The sequence below is a fragment of the Anabrus simplex genome, chromosome 13 (genome assembly GCF_040414725.1).
Source record: "Anabrus simplex isolate iqAnaSimp1 chromosome 13, ASM4041472v1, whole genome shotgun sequence".
NCBI classification, from domain to species: Eukaryota; Metazoa; Arthropoda; class Insecta; order Orthoptera; family Tettigoniidae; genus Anabrus; species Anabrus simplex.
In genome coordinates this window covers 17,037,259-17,059,666 of record NC_090277.1, presented here as the reverse complement: position 1 = coordinate 17,059,666, position 22,408 = coordinate 17,037,259, and the positions used below count along the sequence as shown (strand labels likewise).

The 22,408-nt window shown below is 39.5% G+C and overlaps 1 protein-coding gene across 1 annotated transcript in view; it reads right to left on the bottom strand.

The window, feature by feature from the left end:
• Positions 1-859: 859 nt before the first annotated feature.
• The window catches only part of Sod1 (Superoxide dismutase 1), a 49,460-nt gene continuing 27,911 nt past the window's right edge, over positions 860-22,408 (bottom strand). The window contains exons 3-4 of the mRNA XM_067157367.2: positions 19,683-19,870; positions 860-1,120 (exon numbers count right to left, since the gene is read on the bottom strand). Coding sequence (XP_067013468.1) covers positions 1,010-1,120; positions 19,683-19,870 — 299 coding nt within the window. The 3' untranslated portion in view covers positions 860-1,009. The remainder of the gene's footprint in view (positions 1,121-19,682; positions 19,871-22,408) is intronic.

Sequence of the window (22,408 nt, the reverse complement as noted above, 5' to 3'; positions counted from 1 at the left end):
ACTTACAAAGTAGTGTTTCTGTGTTGAATAAGCAATTAAAAATGTTTGATGTAAGTTATGTAACATAGAATATCCCAGCAATAAATTCCTTACTTACGTTTATATTTTCTTTCAATGCTTCAATCAGAGCTTGACACATTCCGGTACGATAACACTAATAGACTGTTTGGATATTTTGAAGGAAAAGATGCTGCAGACTAGTGTATGAATCACCGGTTGCTAGAAATCGTACTGTCACTGCCAGTCTCTCTTGCACCGAGATAGCCTCTCTGAATGTGGTATCTTTCTTAGCAACTTTAGGCCCTATCAAATTGATGAGCTATTCGAAGTCTGTAGGTGACATTCTAGTAAAATTTTTATAATGCCCACTAACTGTCTGAAACTTCATGTCAGCCAGTAAATTTGAACCACCATGTGCAGTTCTACGTGAATATAGCTGAGTTTGCCACCATCGCCTGTTTCCGTTTGGTTGCACAATGCAAATAAATATAGGCTGCTGCAGCTAAGTCCATCTTTCAAAGCTGCACTGTCTCAACAGGCGGAACGCTGGTAGGTTACGCGTTACGACCTGCGGCGCGGGGTAGAAAAATTTACCTCGCAACCGTGGTGCGTAACATTGCCCCGTTTAACCTTGGCGCGCGACGTGGTTACGTTACAGAGTTCGGCGCGCATGTCTGTACCCGCCTTAAGGGTTAAATTCATGTTACTGTAACATCAGTGCTAAGACAAGTAAGAAACTTAATTACTATAATTTTTTACAACATAAGCTGAATTAACTGAAGAACAGGAATAAAGGTAACCACATGGCAATGACAATGCAACATTCATGTTTTATTTTCTTTCAACAGGATACATAGCACAGAATGGAATGGAAATGATCTATTTTTATACAAGTTTTCACAATGCCCATGAATGTAGTGCAGGTCATTTCAGAGGCAGAAAAATAAAATTCCTCTCAGTTCTGTAGGAAAAAAAAAGCATGAGGAAGGTTTTAGTTAATGCCAGGAAGTTAGGCCTTGGCGATGCCAATGACACCGCAGGCAATGCGACCTCCAGCGTTGCCGGTTGTCTTGCTCAGTTCGTGACCACCCTTGCCGAGATCGTCAGGGTCAGCGTGGACCTGGAAGAGAAAAAAACTAACCTTAGATCACAAGCTATTTTACTCTAGCCAAGCATATAGGATTGACAACAGGAAGTTTGGAATAAAGCGATAACTGGGCCAATGATAGATCCCACAGATCAATGACAAAGCAATGATATCCTTTCACTGTTCGTCTCCCACACACAGGCCAAGTCTGAGTCAAGTGGCACAGGTTTGCCACCAGGTGTTCTGTAGTTGGCCTCTAATCCACCTGGCTTGTGGAGGGATGCAGAACATGGCTGCAGGAGGTTTGCAATGTTGGTGGATACGAAAAACATCGCCAGCGATGGCTACACTATCCTCAGAAATGATTATGAAAAACATTTACATTGGCAAGTCATTAAGTATTTGCAATTTTGCTCTATCGTAATTGTCTTTAGATTGGCTCTATGATTTTGTGTGCTTGCCAGCCGCCAGATGGCAACGTTGTCAACGTTTCAGTGTTATCAGATCAATACAGCTTGCGCTGTAGCGACATAAAGATGACCACACCACTCTGTTTGCACCCAAGGAAGAACAGCCTTCTGCAATCCATTTTGTGTGTTCTGAGAGTGTACCAGGAGCAGAAATTCAGACTTTCAGCACAATATGGGGACACAGCAAAGTGTTTACTAGTGGACTGAACAGTTCAAAGAGGGTCGCACGAATGATGCAGCTGTAGCCAATATTGTACAAGTGCATATGATATGATCCTGAATAAGAGGAGTGACTGTTGATGTAACAAACCATACGCACATCAGCCATGGTTCTGATCAACAGATGAAGGAAACTGAATACGTGGCTTGCTGTGCAACCAAAACCCTTTCTTACAGAGGGTATCAGAAACCATGTGAAATTGTGGACCATGTGCACTGAAAAGCAGGGTGACTATTTTGAAAAATGACGTCAATAAAAAGCGAGTAATCTTGTAATAAATTACAGAAGTTTATTGCAGATATTTATTGACTTGCCCTTGTATATTCCTGATATGTGACATCCTTGAAGTTTTCCTCGCTAGATGGCAGATGACAACTATGGTAGAGTAAAGGCATAATTTAAAGCTACGAGAGATGGAGGTTGCAGTCCAGATCGATTCAAGTCGAAACTCCACTGCAGTCATTCTATTTTGATGAGTCATCAAAAGTGTGAAGCCAAGGCTACAGTCATGCACTCAGGATTCCAAAGGGTGTGGGAGGGAGCAACAGTTTTGTATTTCACCACATAGTGCTGTAAGAAAATAATCTGAGCATTCAGGAAATCTTTTGAGAGTTTGCCGCCGCATAGCACAGTAGAAAGGTAAATTAATTCTTCAAGTACAAGAAGCTTGAATAATAAGTTTAAGAATCAATTATGAAGATTTAATTAGAATAAAGCTGATGAAATCTAATATCGGTGAAAGTGGTAAACTAGTCTGTGCAACCAACCATTCCTTTTGCAATGTGAAAAATTTAATCAATGGATAAATTTATTGAGAAATCAATGAAATTAGGTTTACTGCTACCTTTGAATGTCTTGTCTGTTATATAATCCTACAGTCCAATGGTTCATTTCCTTCTGGAAAGTAAACTAACAGAATAACTCTACAACTAACAACCTCCTTTATATGCGATTCGTTTTTGTCTGGTGGTTAAATCACGCTGGCGAGAAGATATATTACTCTGTATGCCTGTGTATTTTTATTCCACTGTTTTACTACATATCCAATCATCAAGAATCAACTACATAGATATGAGCTTTAAACAGTACAACAAGATATTCAGTATGGCCTTTAATATAAGAATTTTAAACATCAAGGAGTTCAGAGGCTGGACGGAGGCTATATATGCGTACTCCAATAACAATCAACAAGAAAAATTAATCCTTTGAGGGAGCAATGCTGTTAGGGGTGCGCAGCTGTGAGCTTGCATTCGGGAGGTAGTGGGTTTAAACCCCACTGTCGGCAACCATGAAGAAGATTTTCCATGGTTTTCCCATTTTCACACCAGGTAAATGCTGAGGCTGTACCATAATTAAGGTCACAGCTGCATCCTTCCCACTCCTAAGCCTTTTTATCCCATCGTCACTATAAGACCTGTGTCGGTGCAACGTAAAGCCAATTGTAAATACACACACTCTCTCTCGCCATGTGGAGTATTTTCATTTCTACTAGGATGTGAACTTTCCAATCACAACGATTTGACTCGTATGAGCTCTTTTTGAATTATCATGTGATACACATATTCTTCTTTATTAAACATCACAGAGATATCAGTTTTCTACTCAATACACGTTATCTTTCTAATGTGGTTACATGGGGAGTCCGAGACAATGGAACAAACCAAGACTTCGCCTCTACAGCAACGCAGGCATTCAGAGTTGGCCTGCATCTTCGAAGAGTCCACTGAAATGGTGGCAATGATGAAAAAGAATTCTCTTTTGTGTGCAAGTTATTCTCGTAATGCCAACTGGAATCTTGCTGAGGAATGGAGGGATAACCTGACATCCAACGGCATATTTGAACTACTACTCCTCTGTCAATTTAATACTTGAAAAGACTGCGCATGCAGAGGACTTTACTTATCTCGCAGACAATGTCGCAGTCACAAGATCCACTGCACCAGTGCGGTCGCAACTTTACGTGGCACAGCTTGAAACTAAAGCTCCCTTACCGAAGTGCTCCGATTATTTTCTGATAGTGCTATGCGGCAAAACACGAAACTATTGATTTGATTTGTTTATTTATCAACAACAGAGTTATTAATTCTTCAATTACAGATGATACAATACATTCAAATAATAATATTAACAGCACTTACTCCTAATTATAACTAAGCAATATATAATATATACATATTTACAAAACACATAAGGAAGAAAATAAACTATGAAAACAGAAAAGTGTTTAACATTTGAAATGACCAAAGGAAGGTAGAAAGGAAGGAAGTATAACTTTCAGTTACCAAATGCACAGAACAAGTTACAAGGAACAACACACTGTCTATGAAGCATCCATAAGATGTCTGCGAATTTCACTAGTTGACGAGTGAAATATATATACCATCCCACTGATTTCGTTCAGGGATCTCAAGGCCTGCATAAACCAAGAGTCCCTGTGTGTTTCCGTTCTGCACCTGGGTAAGTGAAAGGTGACAGCCTGTTGGGTGTTGCAGGAAGGAACATGAATTGGTAGCAACTGGAGTAAATTGGGACAGTCAAGGAAATTACCGATACATTTGTGTATGAAACGTGCGTTGACATACCTGCGCCTATTTCTAAGAGACTCAATACATATGTTTGTACAAAACAAATCAATCTATCGATGACGGCTTGATACCCAAACACTTTTTACTGATCCATTTTGAGAATCTGATCTGTACTCGTTTTAAGGCATTAACTGAATATTGCTGTGAGGGGATCCACACTTCAGAGCAGTACTCTAGACTAGATCGTATAAGTTAGAAATACAGGGTTTTCAAAGGGACAATGGATTTAAAACTCTTGCAATTTCTTTTGAGGAAGCCTAACGTTTTAAATGCCTTGTTAACGATGTTTAACACATGCTCATTGAAAGATAGACCATTTTGATTACTAAAAATAACACCACGGTCGTTAATTTTATTAAACCGGCTTCAATTCTTGATACGTTATATAATTGAATACACTGACTTGCAATTTTTTCGTGAAGGATATTACACTACACTGCCTGTTGCGTGATATTACGGAGTTCCTTAAAAGGTTGAATACAAAAGAATTTTGATTTCTTTCAAGTTGGTAACGCACTGTAGACCCACCGAAGTGAGTGTAAATGCAGAAAGCTATGGTACCCCTCCACCTTCCGGAACACGCGTTCTATTACTATGCGGATAGATTTAGAGTTGAAATTACTCTGTAACATACTATTGTTTTAAAATGTAAAGGCAGTTTCAAATTAAAAGTCTGAAATTCGGTAATGGGGCCGACATTGTACTTCGAATTACGAATTATCCGTATTTCGAATTAAACAATATAAATAACATGAAAAACTGTATCTCATGTTTCCGGGAATGAGACCTCCTTCGAATTAGGAGGGATTTTGAATTGACTGATTTCGAATTATCGAGGTTCTGCTGTAGATCCCGAATCATCTGAAGCCCAGGCTAATTGGTTTATATTGAAATCACCGCACATGGTAATAGTGTCATTTTGTTTTGCTACGCGATTGATTCGAGCCAGGGTTTCATGGAAGTCTGAGCCGTACTTTCACCTCGTCCGGGGGCAGGTAACAGCAGACTAAGTACAGAGCTTGGCCAGGGGAAGGGGTGGCTTTCACAACAATCCATTCCCAGTTTCCCGCTAGGTCGGGTCGTTGCACTGCACCGTAAGCAAAGTTCACTGCTATTAAAACTCCACCTCCCTTGTTCTTACTAGTAATTATATTTTGCATATCTTGGCGGAAAATAACATAATTGTCATGCAGTATTTCACTATTGTCAATTGAAGAGTCGAGCCGTCGTAATGCATGTCACTCACAGCGACGTTAAAGTTCATGAGTGATTTTTTAAGACTACAGACATTCTGGTAGTAGATGCTAAGGCTGGTCCTGGGTTCAGCTGGACATCGCCGGCAACTGCTAGTAGTAGAACACTCAGCGTCAGGATGGATGTGTCACTGGCCGAAGGCTTGTGCTTTACACGCTGACTGGACGCCATTCGCTGCTGCTTGCCATTATTACACAACATATGGGCGCTTATTTTCAGCTTATTGGAGAGTATATCTTCCCAACAAGTTATAGCGCACTTAACATCAAAGTATAAGCTAGTCGGTTCAATTTCATTCACACGTAACTGCGATAAAAGCACTTGGACCAAAAGAAATGCGATTATTATCAGGAACACACAACACGCCTGTAACCACCCGCTATCTTGGAACCAGACTCTTGTGCGGGATTCTGCTAGTTTGCTGTGCAGCACCTACCCAGATGAGGGGGCAAGTCATGTAAATACATTGACAAAAGAGTTTACTTTGGAGCTTCAACAGTGTTTCTTCAACAGAGCAACTACTAGTCTATATATAACCCAGCACTGGGAAATTAAATCGTAGGTCTTATGAATGTCAATTTCCCCTGGTGAAGCAAAAACAGGGCTGAACATTAGAAAGGAGATTCAACAGAAATTTGTCCTGAAGACATACGGAAAGCAACATTTATGACAAACCAGGGATCAAATACTAACAGAAGCGCATTCATATTTGAAGTGCCTTTCATGTGTATCTGTCAACTGTTCGGTCATAGCCTAGAAAGAAAAAACACCAAGAATCTGAGTTATTGAGAATGGGTAGGACATCAGTCAACTATTAAAAAAGAACAGGCCTAAGTAAGAACTTTGATAGTATGGTGAAGTTGGTCGAACACTGTTCTAGACAGGGTTGAATCAGTTACTATAGTGAAAGGAGAAATAGGGCAAATATGACTGCAGTGTGGTAAAAGCCAGCTCATACAGTTCGCATTCAAATTTAGAGAGCTACCGGCCATGCACTACACTTTGGTTTGTCATCACAAACTACCCCTGTTATTGTTCAGGTGAGAAGCCTCTGAATAGTCAACAAAAATATTATAATCTATTGGTTTGGTAACTCCTGTCTTAAACAGACCTTTTATTAAGCAGAATCGTGCCTTCAACAGAAAATTATCCCAGCCCCTTTATTGAGGAGTGGAATATAATGTGAACAACCCTGGATTAAGAGGAAGCAGAAGCCAAAGCATGTTCTTAAAGCAGAAAATTTCCCATCATTCTATCGAATTATTTAGCAATATTTTAACCCTTTGGTACTTCTCTTTCAGAACAAAGGCCAAATACTGATTCCACACTTACCTTTAGACCTAGTTCCATATAATGAAACATGTTGCACACGCTAAATCACTGAAGTTTATACATCCAGATAAATACTGTGATTACTGCACAGCCTCCCATAATGGACAGATTGTTCAGAGCATCCTAGGCATGCTCAATTGGATGGAGGTCGGGTGACCTTGCAGACCAGGCAAGCAACCTCATGTCCATGGAGTGTTCATCAAACCAATGGACCACATTCAAACAATGCAATGTCTTGCTGTACGTACAGGCCTCCTGTAGTGTGGAAGTGGACCTAATCTGACAGCAGGTTCCTGTACAGATTGTCGTGCCTCGATGATACAACCACCTATGTCAGTCAATAACTTAGTCCATGCAAGTTGAACCTGGAGATGGTGGTTCTTCCCGAATGGTGTAGACCACAGCCTGTACGTGAGGCACAGACAATCGGGCACCTGTTACACGGCCAGCACAGATGTGCAACTCGACCTTCCCCGGGCCGACCACAGTGCCATTTTCCATTAGTCATCAGTATATTACCATTACATTCTAGAAAATTGTACCGGCCGCATAAAAGCAAACGGACCTCGACCTTTCTCAGAAAATGTGATTATTTTTTAAAGCTTTCTATGAGCAAAAATTTAAAATGATCTCTTTGAACTGAAAATACTTGCACGAGAGGGTTAACCATCGTACACATTCTAGGCCAGTGGTCTGCAAAGAAAGTGGATGTGGTAAAGCTGAGGTGCTGAAAACTGTTAATGAACAAATGACTGTCCAGACATAGAAAGTAGTCTCATATCTGTACTTTCCAGGATTCTAGTAGTAGTATTTATGACAAGCCTTTTTTGCAAGTTGCTTAACGTCGCACCGACACAGATAGGTCTTATGGCGACGATGGGACAGGAAAGGGCTAGGAGTGGGAAGTAAGTGGCCGTGGCCTTAATTAACGTACAGCCCCAGCATTTGCCTGATATGAAAATGGGAAACCACGGAAAACCACCTTCACAAGTCCGGTATTACCATCTTCCATACGTTGATGCTGTCAGGAACACCTGACTTGTAGAGATCATCCTGGTTCCCTCCTGCGAGGTCTGCCATAACAAGTCTTTCAAAAAGAGCTGAAGATCTTGGTTAGACACGTTTGCTGATTTGCTAGGAAAAGCTTTGATGTTCGCCAGAAGAAGTCGTTTGCAGGAAATTCAAACCCTCTTCAGGAACAACAGGAACTATTATGAGCAACATGCGTTCATAAAAGGTACTCGCTGTGAGAGCTGCTCGTGTTTGGCTCATTGTTTACTTACAGAGCTGTATATACTTTGAAACATGTGCAATATGCATGCATATTTTTTTACTCTAATTTTTGTATTGTTCATTTCCTATCCACTGTGATTCTACATTCTTTCTTGCATATTTTCAAACGACATCTTAGACAGCGAGCGCTTTGTGACAACGGTTGGTACTGTTCCACTGTCAAGGATAACTGTATTGTAATAACTGACAATTTGGCAGACTCTCAGTGGCAAAAAGCGATCCAATGAAAATGATTCTTTGAATACCTTGATTCCTTGAAAATATGCAATAAATAAAGGTGCAAATTTAATCTAAGAATAATCACCTTCTGCATCTGCTTTAGATCTTGCTAGTAATATTAAGTGCAAAACAAAAACCACAATGCGTAAATATCTGGAACTACCCTTTACCAATACAAGGTGTCCGGATTAAGGCCCGGTTTCATCAACACATGTTAAATATATACTAACAAGTAGTTAGTTAATACAGAGTTAGAAATTTAACATCTTGTTAGGCTTCTTGCGTTTCATCAAACTTTTCTTGTGAAATGTTAACTAATGGACTGTTAACTCGACCAATATTGCGAACTGGTGCAAATCAAGGAGGCAGTGGTACGAACATGCTGTTTTACAGCGCGCTCCGATGCGCTTTTGTTTGAGCACAGCTGTAAAATATGGCGCGTGAAGTGAAACGTAATCGTAGTTCTAATTTTTCCTCCTTCGAAAAAGAGTTGTTAATTGAATTAGTTATTAAATATATATAAGTTTTTGAGTGCAAGCGCACAGATGGCCTGACGATAAAAGAAAAGGACGAGACGCGGGAAAAGTCCGCGAGGGTTTCAATGGGGTAAACAGATACTTTTTTTTAGCGGGTATCCGCTGTCACGTAACAAAATCACTTCGTTAATTGCCCCACTTCAAACTGTGCTCCGATATGGGAGTTATTAAATAGTATTGTCGTGTGCAGAACCAGACCACCTAGCAAGTATATCCCTGATTTGGAGGTTAGGCTCACTAATCACCTGAATATTAACAGAGAAATATCCCTTCCGATTATGATATATTTCGGTCCAATTGCCTCCAGGTGATTGGATTCTTACATGTGTGCAATTTATTGCACGTAGAACAAACACCAGGAAAACTGCTTATTTCATAGAAGTCGCGGATAATTTGCTGACGCTCTTCTACTGAAGGGAATGTTATATACCTCCTTCTCGTGGATGCTATTGCTGCAGACACTCGACAAACAACTCTATTAATAGTGGCTTTAAAATTCCAGCATTGTCTCCGACCATTATGTGAAAAGAACCAGTAACAAAAAATCGTAATATTATCAGTACCTGCAACATTGGAGAAAGAGGAAGTTTCTCTTCGCAGGACATTCCAACCTCACTCGAATTTCGTCAAAAACCTTAGCAACGACTATTTTCGATAACCTGTATCTATGAAGAAATTCTACATCCGTCAAATTTTCAAAGTCATTACGTCGCTGAACTCTTCTTCGATCAGGATTGTTTTGTAAGAGATCTAAATAGAGCAATTCCGCCTCGAAAGCGAGATTCACAGCAGCCATTTTGGAACAGGTTGCTAAATGCTAATGTTAGCCATTTAACATTGGAAATGGCTGATGTTAACTTTAATACTTTTAGGCCCGGTTTCATCAACACATGTTAGTGCTTAACAAGGTGTTAAATCATTTTAACATACGATTTAAGAAAATTTGCGTTTCATCAACAAATGTTAACATTAACAAATGTTAAACTGCGTATTAAAGTTAACATCAGCCATTTCCAATGTTAAATGGCTAACATTAGCATTTAGCAACCTGTTCCAAAATGGCTGCTGTGAATCTCGCTTTCGAGGCGGAATTGCTCTATTTAGATCTTTTACAAAACAATCCTGATCGAAGAAGAGTTCAGCGACGTAATGACTTTAAAAATTTGACGGATCCGAAATTTCTTCATAGATACAGGTTATCGAAAACAGTGTTGCTAAGTTTGTTGACGAAATTCAAGTGAGGTTAGAATATCCTACGAAGAGAAACTTACCTCTTTCTCCAATGTTGCAGGTACTGATAATATTACGAGTTTTTGCTACTGGATATTTTCACATAATGGCCGGAGACAATGCTGGAATTTCTAAAGCCACTGTTAATAGAGTTGTTTGTCGAGTGTCTGCAGCAATAGCATCCATGAGAAGGAGGTGTTTAACATTCCTTTTAGTAGAAGAGCGTCAGCAAATTATCCGCGACTTCTATGAAATAAGCCGTTTTCCTGGTGTTTGTTCTACGTGCAATAGATTGCACACATGTAAGAATCCAATCACCTGGAGGCAATTGGGCCGAAATATATCGTAATCGGAAGGGATATTTCTCTGTTAATGTTCAGGTGATTAATGAGCCTAACCTCCAAATCAGGGATATACTTGCTAGGTGGTCTGGTTCTGCGCACGACAATACAATATTTAATAACTTCCATATCGGAGCACAGTTTGAAGAGGGACAATTGACGAAGTGATTTTGTTAGGTGACAGCAGATACCCGCTAAAAAAGTATCTGTTTACCCCATTGAAACCCTCGCGGACTTTTCCCGCGCCTCGTCCTTTTCTTTTATCGTCAAGCCATCTGTGCGCTTGCACTCAATAACTTATATATATATTTACTAACTAATTCGATTAACAACTCTTTTTCGAAGGAGGAAAAATTAGAACTACGATTCCGTTTCACTTCACGCGCCATATTTTACAGCTGTGCTCAAACAAAAGCGCATCGGAGCGCGCTGTAAAACAGCATGTTCGTACCACTGCCTCCTTGATTCGCACCAGTTCGCAATATTGGGAGAGTTAACAGTCGATTAGTTAACATTTCACAAGAAAAGGTTGATGAAACGCAAGAAACCTAACAAGATGTTAAATTTCTAACTCCGAATTAACTAACTACTTGTTAGTATATATTTAACATGTGTTGATGAAACCGGGCCTAATACATTTGTTAATGTTAACAGTTGTTGATGAAACGCAAATTTTCTTAAATCGTATGTTAAAATGATTTAACACCTTGTTAAGTACTAACATGTTGATGAAACTGGGCCTAAAGGTATTAAAACTTAACTTGAGAAGTTGGAGATATTTACTTGTGGTTTGTTTCTACTAGTAGGGTAACTCAAAATGTTTTTACGTACCCAATAAACCTTGATATGCATACCATTAGTGAGAAAACAGACATCTAATCGGTATTCCACTTCTCTCCAAGTGTTCTGCAGCATTGTAAGCGCAACATTTGCGATAGCTGCACGAATGCGATGACGCAGATCTGGTAATCACAAACTGGTGTCTGGTACACTTGATTCTTGACAAACCCCCATAGGAAAACAATCAAGTGGCATAATGTCAGGGCTTCTAGGGGGCCAAGCAATTGATGGACTACCTCTCCCAATCCAGCAATCTGGGAACTCGCGATTCAAGAAATCCCTCACAACTTCCGCATAATGGCACGGTGCACTGTTTTGCTGAAAGATCACGTCATGAGGAAGTTGTGGCACAACATACTGCTCCAACATGTCTAGGTAACTTGTTCCATAAACTATAGGCTCCACGAAAAAGAATGGGCAAATAACCCTGTCCTTCAACAATCCACATCACACATTCACTTTCGGAGAGTCCCGTTCCAACTCTACCACTACGTAGGATGGATGTTCAGATCCCCATATGCGGCAATTGTGCTTGTTCACCGTGCCAGAAATATGGAATGTAGCCTCGCCCGAGAAACAGACCGAATCGAGGAATGCCTCATTTCCATCAACTTTTGCCAGAATTGTCTCTGCGAATGCCTTACGTAGCGGCCTCTCCTGAGGTTTGATTTTCTGACGAAGCTGCAGTTTGTACGCCCGTAGGTGCAACCTTTCGTGGACGACATCGTGTACTGTCGAACTAGGTAACTGTAACTGCCTACTTGCTTGCCGAATTGACTTACAAGGGCTCCGCTTGAAGGATTTGCGGATTAAATCAACAGTAGCCTCAAAGTGCGTACTTGGTGTGGCAGCCCGACATCGACAGCAAGGTCCCAGATTCTCGCACGCGCCTGTTCCATTTATGATTGTTACGCAAGTAGGAACATCAGTTGGTAACAGTTCATACTCGGGCCGAAATTTACGTTGTGGTAGTGTAACGGATTTTATCTCCACGAGCGAAAGCACACACACAACATCTGCTGTGGAGTCCACATGGTTACTGGCAAGCTTCTCGTGAACAATGCAGTTACGCGCATGCACACCACCACCGCACGCGAACACAGAAAACCGTTTGAGTCAATAAGCATCTATACTATTTCTCAAGTTATTAAATTTTATATATTATATCTTTAACCTGGACACCTTGTATTTTTGTGAATAACCAGGAATGAATCCTGTACTTGAATTTTTTAGCCAATGACAATTTGAAGCTGTGAGTCCGTGTCAGTACCATTCATATTTTTGAATTAGTTGTAACATAATGCCTCAGAACCATTGAATAATGCAAAAACAGGATTATTTTGTATTAAACTGCTGAACTGCACTGTGCTTTGCGAGTACAGCAGTTTTACTGCAAATTCTGAATTTGCTCCTCGTCTAGCATCTTGTTTTATGATCACATTATTATTATTATTATTATTATTATTATTATTATTAAAGAGATCTTCCATTGTATTCCGGTATTTTTGAGGCAGAGGCAGCCACCCTTGGTCACAGTGGATTTAGCCAATGTCAATGGGTGACTTTTCATGCGAGTATCCTGACCCTACTTCACAGGTCTTCAAAGCCTATCTGGATAGGAAGCCATCAACAAAGCCAATGCATTATCATTCCTCCTATTGTGTTATTAATTAGATAAGCTCAAACAGAAGATCTCAAGCCGTACAAGTAGTGCGAAGAAAGGGGATCCAAGGTGGGTTGTGATGGATCGCTGTTCTAGACTGTCTGACGTGAGCTCATGAACTCCGTTATAGTATATTCTATCTGCAATCACTGGGTATTTCCTTTGACTAATTGGGCATTCCACTTTCCGTACAGGAGTATTCTGGTCTGTTGAGTGTGTAAATCACCGTTTGAAGGGGGACATGAGGGGAAAAAAAGCTGAAACGCAGACCAGTTATCTATGCGGTTTCACGACTGGCAAAACAAAGAAATCCTACAGGTAAAGAAGCCAAGCACCGATACTTCAAGAACATGGATATACATAAATTAGATCCAACAAGAAAGTGTGGATGACATTACTCACCACGGAGAATGAAAAGGCAAATCCAGCATGTTTCATTATTTCTGAAAATTGTGGCATGCCACCTCCACATCATTTCCCAAGTCAAAAAGTGCTGCTGATGTAGAAAGAGCATGACATCAGGACCTATAAAACTCCACGAATATTTGATGACAGACTAAGGATTACAATGACGAGGTACTAATCAAACCAGAAGGAATCGATATAAATACCGAACAATCTTCAGGAAAGCCTGCGAACAAGAGGAGAATGACGTTGACATTGTTTGAAGAATCCATTGAGTGCAGACTGAAGATTTATCGAGATTCTGCCAGAAGTTTAAAAGCGCCTACAGGAATCCATCCCACTGTTACAAGTGAACTATGTAGCATGAGTGGACTGTAATTTTTTTAAGACTTTATTGGCGAAGTACTATATAATGTTTTATTTATCATGACCTAACCTGTACTGTTATTTGTAGAGCATAATATAATTTAATGACCTAACCTGTACTGTATAATAATGTAACATAGGCATTTGTAAATAGTAGAATTCTGTCTATAGTTCCTGGAAAGATCCAGAAAGTTACGTAACTTTTGTACAGGGTGTGTTACTTTGTTGGTAGTGTTCTAGAAAGTGTGTTCTGTCTATTCTGGAAAAATACGACTTTCGCGATCATGCGTATTCTAGAATGTTAGTCAAAGTTCGCAATCGAAAGTAAGGTTGTGATTGGTGAGTCTAGATGGCGATAGGGAACACGTGCACGCTGATTGGTTGCCTCCAAGGCCAGTAATTCCTATATATAGTGAGCGAGGCAGTGTTCGAATCAATTCTGTATCCTGAATTTTGTCGGTCTCGGTTTATCTGTCTGCGAGCAGCCTATCTGGTTGACGTCCCCCGGTTTTCGGGATGGCACTCTCCTCGGGTAAGCACTCTTTAATTCCGTTCCTGCTAAAATTTCCGTAATGTTCCGATTTGCTTTTCATACAGGAGTCTGCCCTAACCTCGCCTAGATTCACCAAATTAGTTACTTATGACGCCTTAGTTTTTCAGCTGGACTTACCTGTTCGTTTCCGAGGCATTCCCGTTTTGTTTCACTAAAATATGTATATTGTAGTTTAATAGTATTTCCCTTGGGGTTTGCCTCTGATAGTTCTGTATCACTTTAGGTACGCTAGATTTTGGATAACCTGTAAATTGCATTGTACTACTGCATTGGTAACTAGATGTACAGTTGATTTGTAATTTGAATTTACACTGCTACGAATAACCTATGTATATCACTGAACTTATAGCTCATAACTTGGAATGTATATGTAGAATTATCTTGTAAATAATATTTTTAAAAACTAAGGATCACGGCGATTCATTTCGGAATCCGCTATCTAAGCCATGTCCATGCCTTTGGTAGGTTCCCAGCCCTTCCATCTTCCCGTTTTGTCGTTCACTAGTTGGCCCTACTGATAGTTACATACTTGTTTTGTTGGAGATCCGCGTAAAGGCTAGTTACTGTTTTTCCGAGTGTGTAGTGTTTTCTTATATTGTGTATTGTACTCTTACCTTCCCCTTTAACTGTGTTTGTGCCTTGTTTGGTGTTACCACTGTAGTAGAGGTAACACCACAAAGGAATGATTTGTATAGGTTCAGTGTCATTTCTGAGGCCAGAGTTCTAGTTGAAAGTCAGCCAATGAAGAGTAAGACTACTGCAATTCAGAAGAATGAATGCTGGCAGACGTAAAGCACAATACTGTATCACTAAGAAAACTTATCCACTGATCATGTTCAGGATAAAGATGGATCAAACATGTGACCAACCACCTCCAACTCACTACCGTTTTGCTGTAACCTATTATTACATTGATGATCGGCTCCAGAGATCTCCGTAGTACTGCGGCCAGCAGTTTCTGATGGGCCCCAGAGACCTCTGTTTTTATGCACGGGCATCATTTGTAGCTTGTTGTGCTATCTGTTGGCTATAATTTTTAATACTTTCAATCATGTCATGGAGTAGAGGGATGACAGATTTTAGTGTCAATGTATTTTTTTAACTGTACAGCTTTTATAGCCACGAAAAATTTGTATATACACGGGCGTTCTTACGTCCACGGCAACATGCCCTATGTGACTACAAAGTATTTTATCATTTATATGCAGATTCATGATCTGATATCCCACATGGGTAATGCGCCCTGAGAATTCTCGTAGTTTCTCAGCTGACAGTAGGTAACAGCCTATACTAGTTGAAGGGCTACGAGAATTCTTACTTTCATGCACCTTGCATTTCCTTGATTATTGATATAAATGTGGGCAAGATTAAGAGTTCCAAACGGTGTAGTCATAGGATATAAATTATCGCTTCACCTCGTTTTTTTAAACCTTCAGTATATAATTGTGATTAACTATGTACAGAGTGGTTGTAATAAGTATCAAGTGACAGTGAAATTCTTAATTTTAAATGACAGTGAATTAAGTATGGCTAACACTAAACGGGGAGTAGCTGTAAAGAGAAATCCTTGTATACTTGAATACAATAACTGACAAACACTGCATTAATACTACACTGTGCTTAGACTATTAAATGGAGCTACAAACGGCACTGCTTTGAAAGGTATCAATGTACTGACTACTAAGTGAGTACATGTTCCAAGTTTGAGGTCGATATCTTGAATCCTTTTCCAGTTACAGTAGTTTGAGTGCAGCAGTGTAATTTTTCTTGGAGGCTTGAATTATCCAGTCTATATGGGGTAGCAGCCTCTGTTCGAGGTCTGTCGTCAATGTGTTACGATAAGCAACATCACACTAAAAATCCATAGCCTGTTTCCAGTCATTTGACAGGGTCAGGAATGGAATGAAGCCCCCCATCTAGCAGCGATAGGAATTGTGCCAGCTGATGAAGTCTGGGGCATTGAGTAATGAATGGCAGATGAAATTAAATGATATCTGCGTGTTATTGGCATGAAAGACGATATGAAAACCTGTCCGGCCCCCGCTTTCTCCAGTACAATCTCACATGGAGTGACCGGAATTTCATCAACGGAACCCAGAGGCGAGAGGGCAGTGCGCTGCTGTCTGAGCTATGGAGGCTCTAAGCAAGATTACATTATTATGTGAAATGAATGTTCTGTATTGTGAGCGGGCAGCTCGGTACATACCAGCTCACTCCCAGGTGGGGAGCGATTTCCCTGACTGAAGAAAATATTTAATTACTTGATTAAAAACAATCTTAGACTATAATGAACTACTGAAGGTCCCTAAGAGAAATATTTACTTGAATATAATGTATTTAATTGTTGGAAAATTCTATTATTTTAATTTTTCAATACTTTGTGCAAAAACGTACTAAGCGCTTCCACACTGTGATATCGAGGTTACTTCTTCCTAATAGGAAAGCTCTGGTTTTCATTTATACAGCCAACTTTTACCTGAATACTTTAGGGAGTTTACTAAAAATTTCTGCCTGGAAATAAATGTTTCTCTACATGTAAATTGTAGATTTACAAAGTTCACATGTACTTAAAAGATTTACAATGGAATAAATTATAATACATTTTGTTATGTTGGTTAGCGCTTTCGAGGTATCAAGTTATAGCCTACCTACAATTCATAAGTGACATACACAGAACATATTACACTACAGTACAGGTAATATTTAGAGTATTTACAGTCTTCACAGTGTTATGTCTCTTACAGCTGTTCATTATGATACACACTGAAGCAGATCATGCTATATAACCTGTCTCGGCGTTGCATTATGTTTGCATTCCGAAACACGATCGTTTTCTTGGTATGTATACTTTCTACTCTAATTACCCCTTCCATAGCAACAGGTTCTCATCAATTGACACTTTGCCATCAGGGGTATAAGCTTCTGAAAATTTTATTAACAGATGGTCATATACTGGATTTATCTTGTATATTTTGGGAGGAATTTGTCCATTATTCACCTCATTGTCAGAGATATGTAAAAAGCTGTGGAGGAAAATCTAATAATAATAATAATAATAATAATAATAATAATAAATAATAATGATAATGTTATTGGCTTTACGTCGCACTAACTATTTTTAGGGTTTTCGGAGACACTGAGGTGCCGGAATTTAGTCCCACAGCAGTTCTTTTGCATGCCAGTAAATCTACTGACAAGAGGCCAACACATTTGAGCACCTTCAAATAACACCGGTCTGAGCCAGAATCGAACCTGCCAAGTTGGGGTCAGAAGGCCGGCCAGCGCCTCAACCGCCTAGGAGACACAGTCCTGAGAGAAAAAAAATCTTCTGTGTTATCAGCTCATAGGTGTAGTGAACAAGCGAATGTGAGAAATATAGTGTCCTAATTTAGGTTTCTGTACAATCCCCTGTGGTAACATTATGGCGATAAGAAGCTTAATTTTGTCCTTATTTGTTCAGGCCCAGTCTTGATCTCGACTTCATTTCATCTTACTAAACTGGGTTTTATGTGCAATTTCCTGCTGGGCGTCTTTTGTCTGTTCAGCTATGTTCTGGCATAAATCGTCATAAAAATTAATTCAAATATTTTGCTCAGTTTTGTTTTCCATAAAAATTTCCCCTTTATATCACGATGGAATTTTGGATCAAAGTGGAACGTTCTTTGTCCATTTTCAGTATAAGTTGATGAACAACTTACACTGGTTGAATTGTAATCAGTATTATCGTCACCACTGACATAGTCGCTACTTGAGCTGGAATCGAACATGTGCTCTCTCTTTTGCGACTGCTGAACATTCGCATCAGCTGGGCCCGAACCCTGTATGTTCGAGCTTGCAGTACTTATTCCAAGTATGTTCCTGTCACTTACGAATTCCCATTTGGCAGAACTTACTTCACTAATATAACTATTCTCCCCACTAAATTCCAACATTTCTTTTATTATGACCCGTAAATCATCTTCCACTAACGGTGGGGGCTGGTTATTCCTTTTAGACATTTTGGCAGAAAAATTAAGAAAAAGGATCAAATAGAACCCTGATCTCTGCAATTAGGACGGAAATCGTGAATTGTGCCTGTATTCTCGATGCGTACGGTAATAAATGTTGTGTAACTCGCAGTAAACACACACTCCAGTCGTGAAGGAAGAACTCAAGACTGGGGATAATAAATCAGGTCACAGTTCTAAAATGTCATCAGCGAGGTCTGTTCAGCATCACAATCTCTAGAAATCCCTTCTACAGCAATATTATTACATCCAAGGGATGATTAGCTAAAGCTTGAACGCGAAGCTATTAGGCCTTAGGTCGTTCTTGCCTGGACGTAAGCTGCGTTCTTTACAATGCAACTCGTGGAGGACACGATGTTATTGGGAGAACATAGTTGAAAATTTCAAATCAGAGGGCAGACTCATCCAGAATACGCTGCTGAAAAGGAAATAAACCTCTGCAGGTAGGCAACTGAGAAAAAAAAAAAGTAATTTGAATCGGCGGATATATATCCGCGTTCCTTGCAGAGCAAGAGACTTGTAGCCGCGGATCTCGCCGCACCGCCCACCGAAAGGGTTAAAGATTTTAATAGAATGTGCATTACAACAAGTATTAGCATTCCAGTCATAAATGTAGTCTATGCATCAACTAAGGCTAGTCCAAGTCAGCTGTATTGCAGGTTGAAGATCTGTGTGGAGAGTTAGCAGATCACAGAAGATCTAAAATTCGCCAGCTTGCCTCGTGCAAGCCACCTAGTCGGCAATCAGGGGGAGCGCACAGTGTGGGAACAGGCAGCAACAAAAAGAGATTAGGATAAACATTAAAAAACACACAAAAGGACAACAGGCTTTCTCGTCGTCAACCCCAGCTACATCACAAGGGCGGACAGCAACACACTAGGGATCATGTTGACCGATGTGGGAAGTGTGGGATGTTATTAAAGGCAGGTTAAAGGAAAAAGACAAACAAAAGATGAATACTGTAGTAAAATACTAGGGACAGAGGACAAGCACAGAAGCACAAAAAGGCTCCCAACAGGTCAAACTAAGTAATGGAAAAGAACAAAGGCATGGATGACATGATGTAAGTGTTATTAGGCTCATTTCTTGGTGTTACAACATAAGTGAGCCATATGACTGAATGTTGTACCAGCATTTAGACATCTGAGAAGTTTGCATTCAAAACCCGACATTTCTACTTTTTCCTGAAAATGAGTTATACAAAGTAATCTTCCTTCATACGTCTGCAATTCTGCATGATTTGGGTGTCTAGAAATAACAAGTTAAATAAATGGTACTCACCACGAGTGTCCTGCCAACAATACTGTGGCATCCTGTCAGAGAGATGATGCTGTCTGTGATGTCAACCTTGGCAACACCATTAGATCCAGCCTCTATGTTTCCCAAATCACCAACGTGACGAACGGCATCTGTAGGACCTCCATGTTCCTTACCGTGAGGATTGAAGTGGGCTCCAGCACTCATGCAGCCTGGAAGAACAATAGTCTTTTACAACTTGCCTCACCCCAATCAAGACCATCTAGGCTGCCTGCTCGTCAATTTTCATGTTCTGTGTTACTCCAACAGAAGGAGTGGTCCGTATTGAAGGTAAGTACAATTCAAAAGAAGAGTTTCAGCTAATTAAGTTTTAATGTAGAATTTTTGAAATCATTTTAAATAGACTCTTGTAAACTACAAATGAGGAATGTGTATTTTAGTTTAAATTTTCAAACCTTGCCAGATTTTACTATTGTTCATTTGTACTGTGTATCACTGCATCATTGTCATGTCCATTTTTAGGATCCAAGTCTGAAGATGACTTCCAAGAAAAGTCTAACCTAGTACCATGGTGTTTCAACCTATACAGTCGTTACTATAAGAATATGAATTGAATAGGTGGAACACCTTCAGTAGAGTTGTAACTTCTGTCCCATGAATTCCAAATGTCAGACATCTCTGTGACACACGGAGTATCAAGACTGCCCCAGCTGCGATCCACTGACCCACAGTGGAAGACTACGTGATGTGAAGATTGTCCTTCAAACTTCTTACTGTTACATATAGATCATAATTCCATCCAGTGGCACACTGTTGATCAGTTTAGTTCAGTTTTTTCCCCGATGCGTCGATCATCCTTCCTGATGATCGCAAGGTTTTGCCCCTTCTAAAAGCCACCCCAACAACAATCATCATATGCAGCTAATGTGTTACCACTAACAACAATATTTGTCATGTTAGGAACATTCAGTGTTAATGGAGTTAGCACTAAAACCTAAAGCCTGTGTTGCAGGCTGAACGGTAAAATGTACGATATAGCCCCTAAATGATCGTATTTAAAAAACTATGTACAGTTTTAGATAGAACATATTTCCAGAGATATAAGTTTTTTGAAAAATTAAACAGTTGTATCTTCATATTTATTCCTTGCATGATACAAAAAAAATGGCATCAAACATAAAGGTCAGAAATTATATGTTGCATAACTCACCTCTGCAATGATTCCACCATTCAACATTTTGTAGTATATAAATACATAATATTGTAACATGTTTCAGCCTGTGAGATAAGATTTATCATCAACAGGTTATTTGCCTAATTACAGATGATTCCTAAAGTAATAACCAAATTTAAACTAAACCTATAGGCCTTTAAATATGCACATTTACAGCACCTTATATAAATAAATATGAACCTCTTTAAATAATTCTCATTAAACTACACCTAAGACATTTACATACCCATACTAAAATATGTTACAGAGACCTCTTTCAGGACCCTGTTTCATAAAACTAATACTAGAACTCACTAGCTGAAGTACCCATGCTTTGCTACAGAATTCCACAATGTATACAGAATTCTTTTACATATTTTAGCTCCCCAGCTATTTCCTGCCAATATTCAGGCAGGCTGTTAGGCTCGGTATGCAGCAGCAATCCCATCTATAGGAGATGAGCAGCAGCATAAGAGACAGAACATCACAACAAACAGTCAATGTAACGTTATTGTTAATCAGTTTTATGAGCTTTCGATATTGTACGCCTTCACATTTAGTTTTCTTCTGATTCTAAATACCACTCTTATCATAACTGGTACGGTAAAAATGAATAAAAAATACTGGAAATTGTATTCTCTATAACTTCTGTTATGTAGTACTTTTCGAAAGAACCATTAACATAGGCATTTAAAAATTAAGTTTTAGGCCTTCCCTTAAACCACCATTTCATCCAGGTGAAAAAACTTATTTATAGCCTCGACGGTAGTTTCTTATTCCCCGACACTATATACCGATTTTCTTGTGGCTCGGCGCTGATATGGACTTAGCACCAAAAATCAAATTCATGAATATCTCTTATAATAGATGCTACGGTACATTTTCTTGTAATGAGCGTACATACAGGCAGACAGACAGACATGACAGAAAATTTAAAAGTGCATTTTCTTGTTACTGTGGACTTGTCCTATACAGAAATACCATTCTTTTAAAATTCTGAGCAATGTACAGACAAAACTCTTATTTTATACATATAGATAAAAATAATTATTAGTTCACCAACTTCTGTTTCATAATGATATACACATGGCTAATAAAACGTCTTCACTCATAATATTAGTTTATTAGTCAGCTGATACAAATGGAGGTTAGAGTCAGTTTGTTGTTGATTTTCTCTACAGTCTAAATTAATTTTTAGGACATTTCCTGAAGACTGCAATGACTCAGATTTAATCAAACTTGTCATTACATTTTTCATTGTTCGTATGAGATTCAGACAGGAGTGGTGCACATGGAAGATCTGCCTGAAACTGATTTAGGAATAGTTCCACATCTCTAACAAGTGGTGATGAAAATGACAACTTGGCCTTAAGAAGCTTATCTTTAAGGGTAGGTTTATGTTGCAGCTTCATGGCTGGCCCTAGCACCTCGCTGCTGACTATAGCCAGGCTGCTTTTACCTTGCAGCAGCACCGCTGCTCACCAATGCTCAGTTGTAGTCAAAAATTCAAAACAGCGGAACTGATAGTTAAGGCTGC